The sequence below is a fragment of the Xenopus laevis genome, chromosome 2S (assembly GCF_017654675.1).
Source record: "Xenopus laevis strain J_2021 chromosome 2S, Xenopus_laevis_v10.1, whole genome shotgun sequence".
NCBI lineage: Eukaryota > Metazoa > Chordata > Amphibia > Anura > Pipidae > Xenopus > Xenopus laevis.
The window spans coordinates 29,047,063-29,066,796 of NC_054374.1; the positions used below are offsets into that span (position 1 = coordinate 29,047,063).

The 19,734-nt window shown below is 45.9% G+C and overlaps 2 protein-coding genes across 4 annotated transcripts; one reads left to right on the forward strand and one right to left on the reverse strand.

Moving 5' to 3' along the window:
• Positions 1-1,054: 1,054 nt before the first annotated feature.
• Positions 1,055-8,295, forward strand: LOC108709298 (CD276 antigen homolog). Of its 2 annotated transcripts, none has more exons than XM_018249013.2 (5): positions 1,055-1,467; positions 4,685-4,758; positions 5,258-5,674; positions 6,005-6,283; positions 7,230-8,295. In XM_018249013.2, the coding sequence occupies exons 2-5, from the start codon at positions 4,704-4,706 to the stop codon at positions 7,262-7,264; spliced, it is 786 nt and encodes a 261-aa protein (XP_018104502.1). In that variant the 5' UTR covers positions 1,055-1,467; positions 4,685-4,703; the 3' UTR covers positions 7,265-8,295. The 2 variants fall into 2 exon arrangements, with proteins under 2 accessions (XP_018104502.1, XP_041439466.1); XM_041583532.1 differs by lacking the exon at positions 1,055-1,467 and adding an exon at positions 3,356-3,750.
• Positions 8,296-11,108: 2,813 nt separating this feature from the next.
• On the reverse strand, positions 11,109-19,282 carry pwp2.S (PWP2, small subunit processome component S homeolog). 2 transcript variants are annotated; one of them, NM_001096112.1, is given in 21 exon segments: positions 11,109-11,898; positions 11,991-12,065; positions 12,475-12,625; positions 12,918-13,136; positions 13,228-13,293; positions 13,434-13,542; positions 13,652-13,799; positions 13,878-14,058; positions 14,137-14,287; positions 14,425-14,572; positions 14,808-14,956; positions 15,182-15,318; positions 15,577-15,647; positions 16,104-16,247; positions 16,332-16,537; positions 16,671-16,806; positions 17,131-17,274; positions 17,358-17,457; positions 18,384-18,478; positions 18,657-18,769; positions 19,055-19,118. In NM_001096112.1, coding segments are annotated over 21 exon segments (2,688 nt in total). In that variant the 5' UTR covers positions 19,073-19,118; the 3' UTR covers positions 11,109-11,771.
• Positions 19,283-19,734: the final 452 nt, after the last annotated feature.

Here is a 19,734-nt window from a genome sequence, read left to right on the forward strand (position 1 = left end):
AAGGCACACTCTACCAGGGCAATCAGTGCTTCATGGGCTTTTCAGGCAGAAGTACCGATCAAAGAAGTATGCAAAGCAGCATCTTGGAGTTCTGCAAATACTTTTTTAAAGCACTATCATTTAGATGTGCGGTCTACCCAAAAAGCGAATGTTGCTTTAAAAATTCTAGAATCAGTATGTGAATAAAACATTTATTTCAGCAGTATATAAGTTTGTGTTGTTATGTTGTTTTTATCCCTCCCTTACGAATAGCTCAGGTATATCACCCTTAGTGTGAAGGCTGCCATAGTGACCAGGGAAAAGAGAAAATTTAAATTCATACTTACCGGAATTTTCTTTTCCTGGTTACTATGGGCAGCCTTTACACTAACCCTCCCAAAAACAAAAGGCTCGGACAAAAGACAGAGTTAAGAGGGAGTAGGAGGGGTATATAGGGTTAAAGGACTGTTTTTTATTGGAGGGATTTGAAGAGAACCTGTCCTATTGGCTAAGGAGGCGGGGTAAAACCCTTAGTGTAAAGGCTGCCCATAGTAACCAGGAAAAGAAAATTCCGGTAAGTATGAATTTAAATTTTCTCTTTTATTGCGCAGCGAAACCCCCCCCCCCCCACCTACTTAGAACAGAAGGGAGGAAAGACTCACAAGGTTTGATCCATTTGGGTCTCAGGGGATTAGTCACGCAAGTGCAATGAGGCAGAAAATAGCCCAGCAGCTATTAAGCACTTACCTGAGCAGGAGGAGGGGGGCAGCAGTGGAAGGTAATTGTGGGAAATTATATTAGCATTAGGGGAACAATAAAAATACTTGGAACAAGAAGAATAACACCCCCCACCCTCCCTATAATCCACCTGGTGCCATTCCTTATAATATAATGGGTGCAAAGATTGTGATGGCAAAACTGCATTCCCTTGGCACTGGCATCCATTGGTATTTGATACAATAAGCTCTAAAAGCTGTAGGAGGCACCTGTCAGCACACAGTGAATACTGGGATTTGTAGTCCTTTAAACCGCTGGAATTGGTTAGAAAGCTGAATCTCTCAGGCTTGATCTCCCTTTCATCCAACATGAGGTTCTGCAGTGTCAGAATGAGTGACAGCTCTCTCTCTCCTCTGTAGCTGAGCGTGTCACAATCTAATTGGCTGCTTCCTGCACACATTGGGCCCCAGGGACCCCTAGAAGCAGGTACACAAGGAATAGGTGCAATTATCAACAGATGGGCCAGTCCCTATGGGACAGTAATCAGCTCTGAGAGAGGCAGGTAAAAATCTGTTTCACTCTCACAGAACAAGTCACAAGGTAACAGACCTACTGAGCTTCAGACCCAGAGACTCCAAGCGGACTGTTCCCAAGGAACAAGCTCATTGTTGAACACAGAGACTGTAGATAGTGCCAGAACCAGAGGCAGAAGAAACTGCTGGATCCTGAAGTGAACTGACTGACCCAGAGGAAAGAGGACAGTAGTCTCAGGTAGGAACCTTCACTTATTTCTTCTCTCAAGTGGAGATAAAAAGGGACACTATCTGCAAAAGCTTAATATAAAGGTTAACTTCCCCTTTATGACATTTCACACATCAGTCCCCACCAATATTATTATTATTATTATTATGATCTTGTATAATGTGCCTATACGCCACCCATAGAGGGTTTAGCAGGGCACGACACCAAGTAAAATATATAAACGTGGATAAATAGGGAATCCCTGTTTCACACTAGTAATGGCTCTGCCTAAAATAAACCCCTAAGGGTAAGGCCACACTAAGCGATAGCGCGGCGATTTGACTCGCCGCGACTATTCGCCGCGACTTTTAATCCTCAATCGCTGGCGAACCTGTGGCGCTGGCGTCTATGGGGAATCGCTGCGTAAAAACACACGCGGCGATCTTTTTTCTATTGTCGCTCGAAATCGCCTAGCGAGGCGATTTCGAGCGACAATAGAAAAAAGATCGCCGCGTGTGTTTTTACGCAGCGATTCCCCATAGACGCCAGCGCCACAGGTTCGCCAGCGATTGAGGATTAAAAGTCGCGGCGAATAGTCGCGGCGAGTCAAATCGCCGCGCTATCGCTTAGTGTGGCCTTACCCTAAGAGGTAAGTAAACAGCGAGTGGCCCCAAGGGATATAGGGGATAATTATAAGCAGGATGAAGAACAAGGGGACATGAGAAAAAGGAAACAGAATCACAAAAAAAAATATAGTTAACTTGTAATTAATGTTCACTCACTTGTATTACCCAATTTCAGGCTGTGTAGAGGTATATAAACCAGAATAGGGATACTAAAAACAAGAGAAAGCAGTAAAACCCCACACTACCTTACTAAAATTAATTGAGATCTAATTATATAAGTGCTTAGTGCTATTATAAACATATGCTTAGTTCTCAATCAATTACACATACAATTAATGGTATTTCAATCGATTGTGTTAATACAAATAATTATGATTAAAGTGCTTAAGTGCTATAAATTAGGTGCTGTGACCTTCAACAAAATGTATCTACACACAATTGATGAATAATCTAAAAGTTCATGGTTCTTATAGGAATTAAATAAGGTGCTAGTGCTGTCGTTATAATTTTAAAGTGAGTTCATGGTATCAAACAATTAAAAATAAAGCGTCAGCAATTCATGAATAAAAGTTAGAAATTAGAAAATAGTATAGAGGTGGAGTTGTCCTGAAGAAACAAGCTGCGTTGTTCCAAGCCCTGGGACACCACACGTGGGAAGAAGGCAGAACACTGAGGACTGTGGCCTCGTTACTACGTTTAACTGTCTTGTAAGGAGAGCTAACTTTGCTATAAAACCAACAAATCCTCAGTGCCTTAGAGATAAAAGAGAATAAAAGGAATGAATGCTGCGCTAATAGCGCTACAATTCCATTAAATTTCTCTGGATCCGAGATTCAATTAAAGTTTAAAAAGGTAAGATTTCAATAATGAGTTTTTTTTAAAAAAAAAAGGGGTTTGAAGGCTCGCCGACGTACCTTTCGCTTACGCTTTATCAAGGCAAAAAGGAAACAGAAGTCAGAATATATAATAAGAAACAAACTGGGCCACATGGATTCATGTTCCCATCAGTTACCAGCACAGTCCAACATTTCCAGCAAAAATGGCAGATCCATAAACTGCTTTTTAAATGGGATTCTGTGGAAAATGGCAATGTCTGTGGCATGCTCTTGGCAGCAGGTTTCTGGATAACAGGTTCCACACTTGTATAGCATATACATCACTAAACATAACATGCCTAATCCCTCTTTTCAGAACTGATACTCTTTGTAGCTCTAAAATAAATGTAAAAGAAACAGATGTAATTGGATCGGCCCATTCTGCACCCTGTGTGCATTTACTCTCCCCGGCCTGCAAGTGCTTTTGAAATAGGGCAAAACGAATAAGAAAATAAAGGTGAAGATGGGGCTAGCTGATTCAATGTCTGTCTATTTATTAAATCAGCCCTGGGAGAAACTGATATAAGATATAAGGAACAAAAGAGATGAGATATACCCTGGTGGAAGCAGGAACTTCCCCCCTGGGTAAGTAAATATATCACCCTCCCAATTCTTACTCAGTTACAGAGCTCTGATTCTCTGTACTTCCTGTTCCTGGGTTGCTCTCTTCCCATGGTCAGACAGGAACCTCCTCCTGGTTAAGTGAACCAAATCACCCTCTCAGTACCTACTCAGACACAGAGCTCTAATTCTATGTACTTCCTGCTCCTGGGCTGCTCTCTTCCCATGGTCAGACAGGAACCTCCCCCTGGGTAAGTATATCCAATCTCCCCCAGTACTTACCCAGGTACAGAGCCCGGATTCACTGTACTTCCTGCTCCTGGGCTGTTCTCTTTCCCATAATCAGATAGGGTTGCCACCTTTATTAAAAAATTTTACCGGCCAGTGGGGGGCGGGCACCAAAAGGGGGCAGAGCTATGCGATGTGGCACTTAAAAGGGGCGGAGCTACGTGGGGTGAAGCTAAAAGGGGCGGAGCAACATCGCACAGCGCTGGAAAAAAGGTAAGTTATTTTCGAATTGGGGGCAGGCCAGGGGCTTTTTTTAAAGGGTATTTCAAATTACCGGCAATTGCATTGCCGGTAAATTTTCAATACCGGCCCCGGCCTTGGCAGGTGTTTTACCGGCTAGGCCGGTAAAATACCGGCCGGGTGGCAACTCTATAGTCAGATAGGAACCCCCTCCTGGGTAAGGGATTCTAATCTCCCATAGTTAGGGTTGCCACCTTTTATAAAAAATTTTACCGGCTGCTGGGGGCGGGGCCTCAAAAGGGGCAGGCGTGACATCAAAAGGGGCGGGGCCACGCGACGGAGACCCGCGGACGCTAGAAGAGGCAAAGAAAAAGGTAAGTTGCAGGGGATTGGGGGCAGGCCGAGGGCTCCTTTTGATCGTATTACAAATTTACCGGCATCTAAATTGCCGGTAAATTTGTAATACCGGCCCCGGCCTTGGCAGGTATTTTACTGGCTAGGCCGGTAAAATACTGGCCGGGTGGCAACCCTACCCATAGTACTTACCCAGGAGAGTTATGTTTTAGAGGCAAGGGTAGATGGTGGGGACAGAGGAAATGATGTCACATGAATAGAAAGCAGAAATAAACGATTTCATGGCAGAAGAAAGTGATGTAGTAAACACAGTGCCAATAAAACGGAGTGTTTTTGTCTAAAACATGATGTCATTACACATAGATCCCAAGTCTCCTCGGTGATGATGAAGATTGTGGCTGGGTTTCTGGTGCTGGGCCTTATTCTGTGCCAGGCCGGTGAGTAACTTGATCTCAGTGGTTCTGTTTGATGGGGGTTTGTCCTGATAAAGGTTCCCAAGGAGCTCTGAACAAATTGCCTTGGTTTGTAAAGGTAGGGAGGGGAGGAGGATTTACATTTACTTTAGAATGGCAAAACATAGAAAAATTTAATTTTTTTTTATAAATTAAGAGACAGAAAACATTTTCAACATAATAAACTATGAAATTATTATCAAAGGTGTTTTTAGGTGTATACTGTCCCTTTAAGTTTCCCGCATCTAGTAACCCATAGCAACCAGTGAGAGGTGTGTTTTCAAATGCTGTCTCCTGATTGCTTGCTATGGGTTACTACGCAAGTAACAAACCTTATACCATTTATTTCATTTCGCCCCATGGACTGATAGGGACATTCATGAAACCTTTATAGAAGGAAGGGACAGTCCTGCAGTAGAGACCCATGGCCCATTGTCCGCAAGCTTTGAGTATGTTTTTTTGAAACTGTGTGTTTTTACCCCAGAGGGTGACTATGTGCTGCCCAAGCCCAACTACAATGAGGTGAAAGTGCCCCGCTTCCAGAATGCCACCCTACCCTGCGAGTTCTCCTTCATCGAGGGCACACAGGACATGAGCTTCATCTGGCTCCGGGAGGACATCATCGAGGAGATTGAGGTGGAGGATATCTATGCCTACATCCAGCAGACGTTCGAGTTTAAGGAGCCCCAGGTGGTCTATAGCTTCCATGATAACCACAAGGCGCTGGAGGACCAGAGTTACGCTTACCAGGAACGTGTCTCTGTGGATAAGGAAGAGGTCGGTGATGGAGTCCTGACCCTCTACATGCACCGAGTGGACTACCAGGATGAGGGTCTCTATACCTGCAGAGCCATCGGCCCCCATGGCAAAGGGGAGATTAAGCTCAAAGTGCTCATACAAGGTGGGGAATAAACACAGGGTCTTCACTGCTCATGTGACCCCAGGAAATTGTGTGTTTTGTTTAATGGGTAAGGCATTTTTTAGTAGCAGTATGAACTAAATGTCTCAATGTCTTAAATATATTGATAATGGGTTGAGTGCAGAGAACCTCCTGTATTTGTCTATATGTATTTTATGGTCACAGCCTCATTGCACCTGAATTCTATAAAAGCATCTCTTAACTGCAGTTTTGTCGAGATAAAGAAATGAGGGGTACAAGAGCAAACAGTGGGTGCAGTAGTGTTGGGCACAGATAGGCAGGTAGTAATGCTCTTCTCTTTGGATCCTACAGAGGAGGAGGAGCCGCCCGTGGTGATGGCGACAGAAGACAACGTTACAGTTGCAAAATGTTATTCTGCGGGTTGGTACAAGGTGCCCATAGTAACTTGGTATAACCGCAGGGAGGAAGAGATAAGTGAGAACTCCACCATCATTGTACTGGAGGAGAAGGAAGATGGCAGTCACCGTATCTCCTCCACGCTGAGCAGTGTCAAAAGCCACGAGATTTACCACTGCCACATTCGAGATGCAAAGAAAGCTCGGCGAGCCCGGACGGTGCACAGAAAGCTCAGTAAGATTTGGCCACGGGGTTCTACTCTCATTAACTTAACTGACGACTTTTCCTAGCTTTATAGTAAGGACTGTCTGCAGAGCATTACTCAACAGGCTCCTCCCCCGCAGAGCTTTCTATCTGTTAGTTATTAGGCTCCTCCCCTAGCTGAGCTTGATACTATTTGTTGCCTGCAGAGCACTACACATTTATGACTCTTAACTACATAGCTCATACTTTGTTCTACCTGTAGTTTTACCCATGAAGCTTCTCTCTCCCATATTATGCTCTGTCTGCAAAGCTTTATTTTTTAGGCTCCTCCCCTGCACAGCTTTATTTCACATACTATCTTCAGAGCATACAATTTGGTTCCTTCTCTGCAATTAGGTATTGAGCAATCAGTGTTATACATATGGCTCCTCCCCTGCATATGCCCTGTGCAAAAACTTATTTAGCTCCTCCCCTGCATATCCCCTGCACAGTAGATATTTAGCTCCTTCCCTGCACAGAACATATGAAACTCCTCCCCTGCACATTACATATTCAGCTTCCACCTGCACAGAACACATTAAGTTCCTCCCCTGCATATCCCCTGCACATTACATATTCAGCACTTCCCCTGCACATAACATATTAAGCTCCTCCCCTGCATATCTTCTGCACAGTACATATTCAGCTCCTCCCCTGAAGACTATGTCAGGGATACCTGAGGCTTTACATGAGGATTTTCTTTGTATTTCTTGTAGGTTCCAACACAGTTTTCTAAAACACAGTTCGGCTCTTTCTGTCTCATCTTCCCTATTAATAACATTGGCCCTGTGTATCATTATTGCTTATTATAAGGCGTCATGTCCTGTGTGTAGGAGCTGCCATTAGATAAATGAGTGGCAGGACGTGCTGCTGGATCTCTGCAGATTTCCACTAATCAGCAACTGACATTCTCTGTAATTTCTCTGTTTTCTTCCAGAAAAAGGGGCGCTAAGAGAATATGGCGAATTCTGACATCCCAGCGGGAATTCTGAGACCCTGGAGCCCAAAGGCCAGAAATAATAATGTCTCCTAAAGCAAATTCCAGCCCACTCCTGCCTTACTGTGTGTCACCCTCCCATCAGCCACTTACCCATCAGCACACTGGCCAGGAATGAGTTAATGTAAGAAGGAAACAGTGACACTGCCCAGATTACTTATAAAGGGTCCAACCCCATCACTTTGCCAAGAAATCCCACTATGTTTGAGGGCTCCTCCACTTAAACAGGTAACAGCTGTACCCTGTATAACTGACCCAAACTGATTCCTACTTTCATTACCTGTGCAGTTGAGTCACATTCCTATAACAGACAAGTACTATGCTGAACTGCACCGCGCCGGAACAAATGTTTATATACGGAAACAAGTTCATTCCACAGGTTCATTAGAGATTCCCATCACTAAAAGATGTAAAGTGATAATTAGTGTCACTACAAGGAAACACAATAACTATGTGATCTCTTAATTTGCCCTTAACTTACAGTAAAACATGGTGGGAAAAACATTTTCTTTATATTTATATTTGTGCATATGGGATGGGGCTGCCATATGGTTTCCCCTCAGACCAGGGGTCCCCAACCTATTATAGCCATGAGCCACATTTATATGTTAAAAGAGTTGGGGAGCAACACAAGCATAAAGAAGTCCTGCGGGTGCCAAACAAGGGTTGTGATTGGCTGTTGGTAGCCCCTACATGGACTGGCAGCTCCAAAAGGTTCTGTTTGGCAGTGTAACTGGTTTTCCTTACACCCAAAACTTGTCTCTAAACCAGGAATTCAACAATAAGCAGCTGCTTTTAGGCCACTGGGAGCAACAAGTTGTACCAGAGCCACTGGTTGGGGGTCACTGCATTAAACACTACTATTTGGGGTTATAGCACCTTGTGTTAATGTTATTTCCATTCTGCCTCCGGAGCATATTAAAGGGCATATTAAACAGGTGGTTCAAGTTAACTTTTGATATGTTATAGAATGGCCAGTTCTAAGCAACCTTTCAATCGGTTTCAATCAGTCTTCATTATTTATTTTTTATAGTTTTTGAATCATCTGCCTTCTTCTTTTCACTCATTTCAGCTTTCAAATGGGGGTCACTGACCCCATCTAAAAAAACAAATGCTCTGTAAGGCTACACATGTATTGTTACTTTTTATTACTCATCTTTCTATGCAGGCCTCTCCTATTCATATTCCAGTTCCTTATTCAAATCATTGCATGTTGCTAGGGGAGTTTGGATACTAGCAACTGAAATTGCAAACTGGAGAGCTGCTGAATAAAAAGCTAAATAACTCAAAACCCACAAATAATAAAAAATGAAAACCAATTGCATGCAGGGAAATACTACAGACAGCTCATTCTAGATTTTTATTGTAGAACTGACCCAAGACATAAAAAATCCCTCCCAATTACTGTGTGAGTTGACCCAAAGCATTCAGAGATGGCTCTTTCTATACAGAAGCAAGTGGCAGAATAGTAACCAGTAAAGCAGAGGTAAATACAGTACGTTGAACTCAGGGAATTTGCCACAAGGGGGTGATATACTAATCCATCCAAGCACAAGATACACCGTAGATAAGTTCTGAAGAATCCCATTGTATACTACAGAGCTTATCTGTTATCTGCTGTGTATCCTGTGCTTGAATGGCTGCCCCCATGGCTACACAGCAGCTTGTTTATATAAATTATAGTAGTACTTATCTGTTATCTACTGTGTATCCTGTGCTTGAATGGTTGCCCCCATGGCTACACAGCAGCTTGTTTATATAAACTATAGTAGTACTTATCTGTTATCTACTGTGTATCCTGTGCTTGAATGGTTGCCCCCATGGCTACACAGCAGCTTGTTTATATAAACTATAGTAGTACTTATCTGTTATCTACTGTGTATCCTGTGCTTGAATGGCTGCCCCCATGGCTACACAGCAGCTTGTATTGGGTAAACCTGGGACAGTTCTGGGTTTTCCATTGGCCGTGTTCCCTTTATTGGGGTGCAGATGGGATCGGGGAGTTGATTATGACTGTAACAGTATCAGTAAAGCACAGCGAGGGAAACACCACCAAATGCCCCTCCTATGCCCAATGTCTCCCATATACACCACTAACTGCCAACTGATCCCTCCCCTCAGTCCGGCTTCATGTCACATCCCCAGACACTGATCTCCCGTGTGTGTCCCGATCTCCCCAATCTTTCTAAACTACTTTGTGGGCTGCAAAGCCAATTCTGGAACTTTATTAAAGAGTTGGGTTCAACTTTCAGTTAACTTTTAGTATGTTATAAAATGGCAAACACATTGTGTATATGATTGAGAACTAGGTCACTAGTCATCCCTAGATTTTTTATTTTTTGACTATAAGAGATTGTAGTAGTTAATTAATATCCAGATCTATTAAATGAAGGGTTTGAAATGTGTAAGAGGCCATGTAGTATGGATACAATATAAACAGCTGGATAAGAAGGGATATGACCAGTTTTCATGTGAATTGTTCAATGACTTAAAGGGGAAGTAAAGTCTAAAATAGAATAAGGCTAGAAATGCTGTATTTTTTATACTAAAAATTAACTTACTGCACCACAAGCCTAATCAAACAAATGATTTATGCTTTCCAAGTTGGCCACAGGGATTCACCATCTTGTAACTTTGTTAAACATCTTTGCAAGACCAAGTCTGTGCACATGCTCAGTGTGGTCTGGGCTGCTTAGGGATCGTCATAAATTATCAAAACAGCACAAGTCAAATAATATCTGCCAGATACAACAAGACTGATTAATAATCAGAAATTGCAGACTGCACTGAGTCCTGTGTTGTCATGTAATCTAATGTGTATTTTATAGTTTAATACAAACCTTCTCCAACTCTGCAGAACCAGTGGCTGCAGCAAAACAATCCTCCAAATAGAATCCTAGTTTATCTGTTTAAATCTGGCTCCATGATCTTTGTCCCTGCAGTTGGGGTTGGAAACAGTAAAGGGAATGTAAAGGCAAAAATAAAATCCAATACAAATCTCTACACAGTCGCTGACTGCTCAACAGGGAAACAAACAAAGCTGCTTGAGTTCTGCATGGCTGGGAAGTAAGGTGAGGGCCCTGCAGTTAGGGACCATCTGACAATTTCTATCCACAGCAGTAAATGAAGGGAGAATTTCACTGCATACACTCAGGTTTCTTATAAAAACGGTACACATTTTTTTAATCAAAGTATATTGGAGATAGGTTTCTTTTTCATTAAAGAAAGTAAAAATTGGATTTTACATTTTTGACTTTACATGCCCTTTAATGCTATTTATATTGTTATTGCCGATTTTGCACAAATAAATGTTTCAAGTGAGATACTGTGCAGGTCTTTAAATTTTTAATAGATTGTGTAGGTCCCTGTCTCTGATAGACATGAAGGTGGGATTGGTGCTATAGTCCCAGCACTGCTATTTGATATGTAATTTGCTTAGTTCAGCTGCAACATTCTGATTGGTACAAGTGATATCTTCTTCTCTATTAGTGCAACCCAATGTCCCAGCCTCACTTTCCTTCTTCTTATGGAATAATCCCCATTATACACAATAGGCACATCATTATCTGAAATATTCCTTCAATACATTATCTCATTGTACCTGCTGTCTGACTCATACTTCCATTGTGCCCTATGGATTGGAAAGAAACATACAAAGCCAGAGTTGCCTGTGACTGGCAAGTTAGCCCCTAGATTCCTTCATCAGCCCCATGGTGCAGTCTTGTAGCCACAGGAGCCTCTTATCTTACTACAGGGTGTAGCCTTGGCCCTGCTCTCTGTAACACTAATGTCACACACAATCAAGAGAAGACACAGGAGTTCCTACAAATGTTTATTAGGAAAGGTCCAACAGTTTGGGATGGGGCAGGCGTGTGAGACCCGCCATTAAACAGAACCAGCGTCATTCTTGGAAGTGGAACAACAGAACAAACATTCCCATAGGGAGTTGTATCTTTGCTAATCTGGGAAGAGAATCTTTGTGCCTCTAAATGTCCTTGTGTGGCCGGGGGGTCAGGGAGATGGGCGGGTGCAAAACACTCTACATGTAGGGGTGTCACCTGGCCAGTAAAAAAGATGCTTGATGACAATGTTATTAATAGGAAAAAAACAGCAAGAATATAGGAAGGCCAGTATTTTTTTCCAGAAAAGGTGGCAACCCTATCTAAACAAGACTGATAGGAGAATAATATCTGTCTCTTAAACCAAAGCCTCCTCTCCCCAGTAGTTCCCGCGTGGCCAAGTTCATACACAAACATTGTGATTCATTTCCAGTGGGATAAATAGCGGCAGTCACAGGACACACATCATCACTCTGCTCCAGCAGAACGTTAAATCATGGCCACAACTCCATTTTCAGCCAAACAGTCTGTGCGACAGGGTCATTTGTGGTGCTGTGTGGCCACAACATATGCCTGCAGGTCTCACTGGGCCACCCAAAGTCTCTCTTGGTACAGAACTGGGCCGCTCCAATGCTGCCCTTCTTTACTGCTCCATCTCTGCCTCCTCCAGGCTCCCACTCTCTGCATCGGATTCCTCTGCCCCCCGCTTTATACCCCGCTGCCTGGAGAGACACACGGCAAACTTCATGTTGTAGCGATTCCACTCACAGCTGCAAGGGAAGAGACAGTCAGAGGCAGTCACACAAGATAGACAGACAGACATATATTCAGCATTGGGGTTGGGTCTGACAGTGGAACTTACAGTTTGGAGATCTCAGAGAAATGACCCTGGAGACTCTTCTGTAGGGAATGGACAGCGGGAAGCACAGACACTGATCTGTGGAGATAAAAAGCCAAGGGGTTCAGGGAGACTCCCCCCAGTCACAACTCAGGCCCAGACCCAGGCACCTGTCCCTACCCTGTTGGATTAACCCATTTACCAACCCCTGCCCTGGTATATGAATCCCTTAAACCAACCCTTGACCTGGATTAGCCCTTCTTGCCATCCCTACCCTGGTATATGAAACTCTTATACCCACCCCAACTTTAATCCCTTATACCCACCCCTACCTTAATTCCTTGTACCCACTCGTAGCCTGGATTAATGTACCAGAATAGGGGTGGCTATAAAGGATTAATGTACCAGGGTAGGGATGGCTATAAGGGGTTAACCCTGATAGCCATCTTTGCACTGGTTAGAATGATCCCATTAGCCCTCCCTGCAGCATTGCCTGGTGGTCACTCACCGGATTTTCATGTTCTGCCCGTGCAACATTAGCAGCTGGTGGGCCCAGGTCAGGTAGAACTGGAGGTGTCGGGAGCGCTCAATCTGTGTTGCCAAAAACACCAGAAGCCTCTCAACATACAGCTCCGGGAGTGAGGAGCAAAGCACTGCAACTAGAGGTACACAACATTACACTGGCACGCACTGACGCATAAGCACAGGGTGACACACAAAGACAGGTCTGTGTAATGGGGGTGCATGTAGCAAGGTTGTGTGTGCAGGTGTTAGAGATGGGGCAGTTGGTGGAATAAGTGAATGTTGGGCATCTGTACCCAATGGAATGTGTGCATGAAGTGGCGTTTGGCTGCCAGCACCCAGCATTCTCTCAGTTTGGGCTTGGTATTATTGAGGCGCAATGGTGGGGAGAACGTACATCTGGGTATATAAAGAGCTGGTGGCACTTACTATCAGCACACGGCACACTCTCCAGCGTCTCCCGTAGAAGTGATTCCTCGTTGAGTCTCATTGCCATGACAATAGCGCGAGTCCATTCTCCCCCACGGACCGCTCTCCTCACGCCTCCAGCAGTCACCTCCTCGTCCAGGTCAAATGGATCAAACACAGTGCTGGAGTCCAGGGAGAAGATCAGGAGTCCCTCAGTGGAGGTGGCGGCCCAGCTGCGCCCTGCGGGTAGAGGAGAAAGTAAAGGCTTCGCTGCCTCCAAAACCTGATGCGTCAGCTGCCTGGTACAGCTAATGAGCCCCAATTTACTCACCAGTGGGGGAAAAGTGCAGAGACGTGACGCGGATCTCAGGTTTGAAGTGGCGTGAACTCATGTCCCCTAAACAAAACATGTCAAATCAGCAACAATATGGCCGCCTCAAAATAACAAGTCTCACCCACCTGGCAAGCAAATTCACTACCACCCACAATACTAAAAACTCCCCTACACAAGGGCTGCCATCATGGGAAAGCACAAACCTTGGCGCACCCCTGGAAGGCTCAAACTGACCCCCTCCTCTTCTCCTGTCCCCTCATCAATCAGTGCCAGGCTACCAAATTCCGTCATCTTCCGACGGTCCAGAAATTCCTGGAAATCAGAAAATGAATGAGATGAATGAGTAGGACAAGGAGACACAGGGTAAAATGAACCTCCCCCATCTCCTGCCACCTTCAGTTGATCCCTACAGTGCCCCCACCTCCATGGCATCCAGAGAGTGGTTACACGAGATCTCAAACTTCTTTGCTAGAATCTGCTCCCTGACGTGGTACAGACAGACGTAGCGAGATGCCCCCCCAGCCAGCAAGGCCTGCCCGTCAGCTGTGTAACAAAGTGCAGTGAATGCCCTGGGGAACAAAATAAAAAGGGTCACGGTCTGTTGCGCTCTAATCTAAACACTGGGGGCCACAGATGGTGCCACTTACTTGCCCTTTGAAGAATGTTTGGCTGTGACCTTGTCCAGCTCCTTGCGGCCCAACTTCAGGTCATGCCTCCCCTCAATGGATCCAGTTTGTGTCCCTTTCTCGGATTCCCAAAATGTGATCTGACCGTCCAGAGAGGCCACGGCGATCTCCCTGCCATCCGGGCGGAATGTGACAGCGAGGGCTGTGGGGTGAGAAATCAAGATGAAATGTGGCACTGGGTGAAGGGGAACCAAAGCCAAACAAGTACTGCCCATCTCACCATCTGAGTTCAGGTTCAATGTCTCGGTGGTCCGCCAGCTGTCCACCATGTCCCACAGCCTGACAGTCTTATCCCAGGAAGCTGTAGCCAGTACAGAACGCCAGGGGTTAAATGCCACACTGCTGATTGGCCCTTCATGTCCAGCGAGTACCTGGGAACAATAAAGTAGGTCTCAGTACCAGAGCAATAGCAGGTAAGCCAATGGGGGCAGGGGTGTTCAGAAAAATAATGGGGGTCTGTGCAAAGGGAAGGGGGGCATCAGGGGGTACGTTAGTATAGATCACTCACATCAAGGAGCCTCCCAGTCTGCATGCTCCACACATACACCTCATAGGAATCCTGTGCCCCTGCGCAAACAATCTCTCCACTCCCGTCCACCCCGAGGCACGAGAACTGCGCTGGTTTTGGGGACGTGAATGTCCGAAAGTTGCGGTACCTGCAGAGACAGGGAATTTATCCTCCTCAGTAGCAGGGGGCACTGGGGCCAAAAGGGCATCATGGTATATAGCTTAATTCCTACAGTCTCACCCACTACCTGGCTATTCCCCTGAGGAACCAGTAACCAAGAATAAATCAGTGCCAGAATGGTGGCTCCTCTCCTTGCGCCACAATAGTTCTACAGCTCTCACTGACCCAAACGTCAGTTTTGAGGCCAGAAAGGCAAAGGGTACCTGAGCAAGCTGAACGCTCTCACGGTGCCATCCAAGGAGGCGCTGAGAATGACCTGCCCGCTGCTGGTGAAGGTAACTGCCGTAACGCTGCTTGTGTGATCCGTAAACGTCACATAACAAAATCCGCTGCTTGTGTCCCACACCTTTACCTGTAGGGACAGTAACAAATGGCACTTGTGGTAAATCAGCACTTTGTATATAAGGAGCCTGTGCCTTTCTTTATAGTCACTCACAGGACCCCTTATATACAGTCACCCACGGGATCCCTTATATACAGTCACTCACAGGGCAAGGCAAAGACCCACCCACGAGTGACGGTTCCTTAAACGTCTGGCAGTGTTTGTCTTGTTATTGTCCACTCAATATCCACTCACCTTCCCATCATCTCCCCCGGTGACAATGTGCTGCCCATCTGGGGAGTAACTCAGTGACCCCATGTTGTTGAAATGCCCCTGCTGCTTCAACACGTACGACTCGCTCTGCCACTCCCACACCAGCAACTGCCCCAAACCTACAACAAAAAATTGGCGTCACATCAGGTGGCAGGGAGACTGACTGGCAGGAGTACAAGCAGCTTGAGAGGGGGAATGTCAGAGGGGAATTTATCTCAGGGGAAGGTGCAAGGGGAGCCCATGCCAAGAGCAAAAGGCTGGAGGAAAGGCCAGGGGGTGGAATATGGGGTTCAGGCACAGATAGGTCTAAGGTAACAGTAAGGGGACACTAGAGGGGAGGGGGACTGGCACAAAGATTAGGGAGCTGTTGGACTTACCACTGCAGCCAAACGCAATCCAGTCCCCGGTGCAGTTGATGCTGATGGTGGAAACTCTCTGATCTGAAATACTATGAAAGGAACAAGGGTTACCAGGGGGAGGGGCAACACATGAATGGTACTTTCTCCATCTCAAACCTTACCAGGAAATGTGCTCCCCCAGTAGCACAGAATAGAATTGCCTATTCCCCAAAACCTTTCACAAGTAGCTGGGGCAGGCAGTGCTCCGATTAATCAGAGTTTAACATCAATCAGAATGCGGGGGTGCTGGATGGGGGTGAATGCGATGCCCCAGTACAATAACCTCACACCAGTACCCCCTGGAAAACACGTATGTTATCAGAGACAGCATTTATCTGGAAGGTGAGAGGGCCACCAAAACTGTGCCACCCGCCCTGGGCATTGCCCAGTACCCAGACAGGCCAGATTTCCATGCCATATGGGCCCTGTGAGTTTATAAGCCCTGCTGTGGGTGTACAAGATGCACCCCTCCTTACGGTAAGGTGCCGCCCCCCCCCCCCCAATACCTTAGCGAGTGGATGAGGCTCAGCTCTGGCAGCTCATGAATATGGAACATTCCAGAAGAGAATCCGGTGACCAGGATATTGAGTTTCTTGTGGAACGCGGCCGCCGTGAGTGTTGTAAAATCTCCCTCTTTATTAAAGAAGTGCCTGCAGGGGGGGGTTGAGTGTGAGTTGGGGGGCCCACTCGCAGTGCAGCCCAGTAACATGAGTCATTAATGCCCGGTCACTTACCTGCTGCTCTTGTGGTAGCGCACACGGCCCACACTCTCCTCAGGCGCAGGGTTGGCGGTGCCTCGGATCTCCTCTGCTCTGGGTTCCTCAGTCTCTGCATTCTCGGACTCTCTGGGTTTCTTGTTGGGGTCCCGGGCCTGCAGTTGGGAGAGTTCCGTGTCGCACTGCCACATGCAGAGAGTGGCGTCGGCACTGATGGTGTATAACTGCGGGCACCAGACAGGGCATGTTATACTGCGTCACTGAGGGACCTTGTCAAATCATAGAATGTGTAACAGTGCCCCGCCTACAAGCACAAACCACTCCCCAGTGTATGATGCCAGGAATTGCCATACTCACATCCAGGCTGTCCTCCTGAAAAAAACAAGCCACGATGGCATCCTTGTGTCCCCCTAGGGAGTAATAGATAAGATTCTGCCACCGCTCGGCACCAAACACCCAGGTGGACATGTCCTTACTGCCCACAGCAAAGCATCTTAGGAAAAGAGATAAAGAGATTTAAATCATATCTATAGAGTCCTCTATGCCACTCACTGAGCCTGGGCATCATCTACTCCAATTGGCTGATTCCACTGCTATCAGCTTCCATTGGTTTGAATGAAACCCGGAACAAAGAAGCTACTTTACTGCCATGCTGTGATGTTTATCATCATGATTTCACCATCATCATTTATTTATATATCACAGACAAGATACACAGTGCTTTATAGAGATTCTCCATTACTGCCAGTCAGAGAAGCAATATTAACCTTTATTTCCCCAACCAGAGGCATCAGGATGTTGCACTTTCCCCACTTACTTGGAGTCATCCGTCCAGTCGATACATGTGGTCTCATCGTAGGGTCCATAGAAAGTTTTATCCAGGACAAAGGCATTGAATTCCCGACGCTTCCCTGGTGCGTGATACAACATCGCCACGTTGCCCTTAGTGATCACAAACTTCCTGCCAGGAATAAGGGGGGACATGGTCAGACGAGGGGCAGGTGGGTGGGGCATGGTATGAAAAAACATTGCCTTCTCTCTTACCTGCCATCCGGGGAGAAGCGCACTGACTGCACCGGCTGCTGGAAACTGAACTGGTTCAGCAGCGACTTAGTGGCCAAACTAATGAGCAGAGCAGCCCCTTCTGTAGGGCAAGAAAGTAAAATCATGAGAAGGGGTTGGGGCATAAAGCAAAGGGTGGGGTCTGGAGAAAGAGAAGAAATGGGCAGAAGAGGAAGATATAAATGCAGAGAGAGACATAAATATGCAGGACAGGGAGGGGACACTGGGGCAGATAATAGTATAAGGGGAAATGATACAGGAGCAGATAATATAAGAAGAAATGATACAGGAGCAGATAATATAAGAAGAAATGATACAGGAGCAGATAATATAAGAAGAAATGATACAGGAGCAGATAATATAAGAAGAAATGATACAGGAGCAGATAATATAAGAAGAAATGATACAGGAGCAGATAATATAAGAAGAAATGATACAGGACAGGAGCAGATAATATAAGAAGAAATGATACAGGAGCAGATAATATAAGAAGAAATGATACAGGAGCAGATAATATAAGAAGAAATGATACAGGAGCAGATAATATAAGAAGAAATGATACAGGAGCAGATAACAGTATAAGAAGAAATGATACAGGAGCAGATAACAGTATAAGAAGAAATGATACAGGGACAAATAATAGTATAAGGGGGAATGATAGAGGGGCAGATAATAGTATAAGGGAAAATGATACAGGGGCAGATAACAGTATAAGAAGAAATGATACAGGGACAAATAGTATAAGGGGGAATAATAGAGGGCAGATAACAGTATAAGAAGAAATGATACAGGAGCAGATAACAATATAAGAAGAAATGATACAGGGACAAATAATAGTATAAGGGGGAGTGATAGAGGAGCAGATAATAGTATAAGGGGAAATGATACAGGGGCAGATAACAGTATAAAGGGGAAATGGTATAAGGGCAGGGGCACAAGGGCAGATTCGGGGAGATTTAGTCGCCAGACGAAAGGGGGGCAATTTCCCATAGTGTCCCTAACAGTTACCTTCATCCACCAGTATCCCCAGTGATCCATCTGGTGACAGAGCGACACACGTGATGTTACAGCGAGTGGCCAGTGGTAAGGTCTCTGCATTGTTACTGGGGGAAAGAAGGCAGAGAGTTATGGGGGGACACCAGGCATCCTGAACCCCAAATAATTAGTTACTGTTTGTCAGTGTGACAGGAACAAGAGCCCAGAGCAATGGTCCTAGTGCCCCTGTAATAGACTTGGAGAGTTGGGGGGGGGGGACACACTGTGGGGCCAATCAGCACCTACTTCTTCAGGCTGAAGACACTGAGCCGGTTTCCCACTGGGCTAATGAGGGAATTCCCATCGGGGGTGAAGGTCACGTTCCCACGGCGGTAGAAGGTGCCCAGGAGGTTGCTGAACTGTAATTGGGAGAGAGACACAGCAGGTGAGAAATGGATCAGGTCACGTGCTGAGCAGGATTGTGGCACCAAGTCAGGGGAAGTGTCGGGGGTGGAGAAGAAAAGGCACCACGAGAACTGGGGGCAGAAGTTACTTTGGGAAGAAGATAGATCCGCCCGAGGTCTGAGACACTAGGCACGGGCATTAAGTAGTAGCCCTGAGGTGAGACCCCCGGGAAGGTACCGGGCAGAGTAAACAGTTATGAGTCCAAGGACCGGACGGGCGATCAGGGGCCCCTGACTTACTTTGTACGAATACTTCATGGCTGACGCTTAGGCTTCGGGGTAACACATGCAAACCGCATGGGAATCACTTCCGGAAACACAAGTAACTCGCACTGGCGCTTCCTGCTCTGACCCGGAACTGAATAGCACTTCCGCTCTCACTGGAACGCACAGGAGTGGCTCACCCCCAAATGCTAGTCATTCGCTGCTCTCACTCTCTGGGGCAGCCGGAATTATTTCCTCACATGTGGACCCAGACTCAATCAATGAAGGGCCACACTGGGTCAGTGCAGCATTTCTGTATAGAGAGACAAGATACACACTCTATAAAGAAAGTGTACACTATTATTTGCAGTTGGGGACTCTGTGGAGCTTCCCCTTTTATCTTTGATTCTGTTGGTAGAAAGGCCACTGGGGCCTAGGGCTGCAGGATTTTAGGGGGCGGCTTGCTGCCCAACCACACCCACATTGGTTCAGAAACACTGCAGATAAAATAGTTTTTTGAATTTCTTGTGCGCCAATCCCAATTGCTCGGGTCCAGACAATGGAAATTTCAGTGAATAAAAGGGAGGGGATGGGGGTGGCGAACATCAGATGGCCTAGGGGTGCTTGGTATTTAAATCCGGCCCTGCGTCTGTGTGCGGATCCTGCTGTTGCTAAGGGACCTTGCCCTGTCAACGGAAGATGAACACCACCAATGC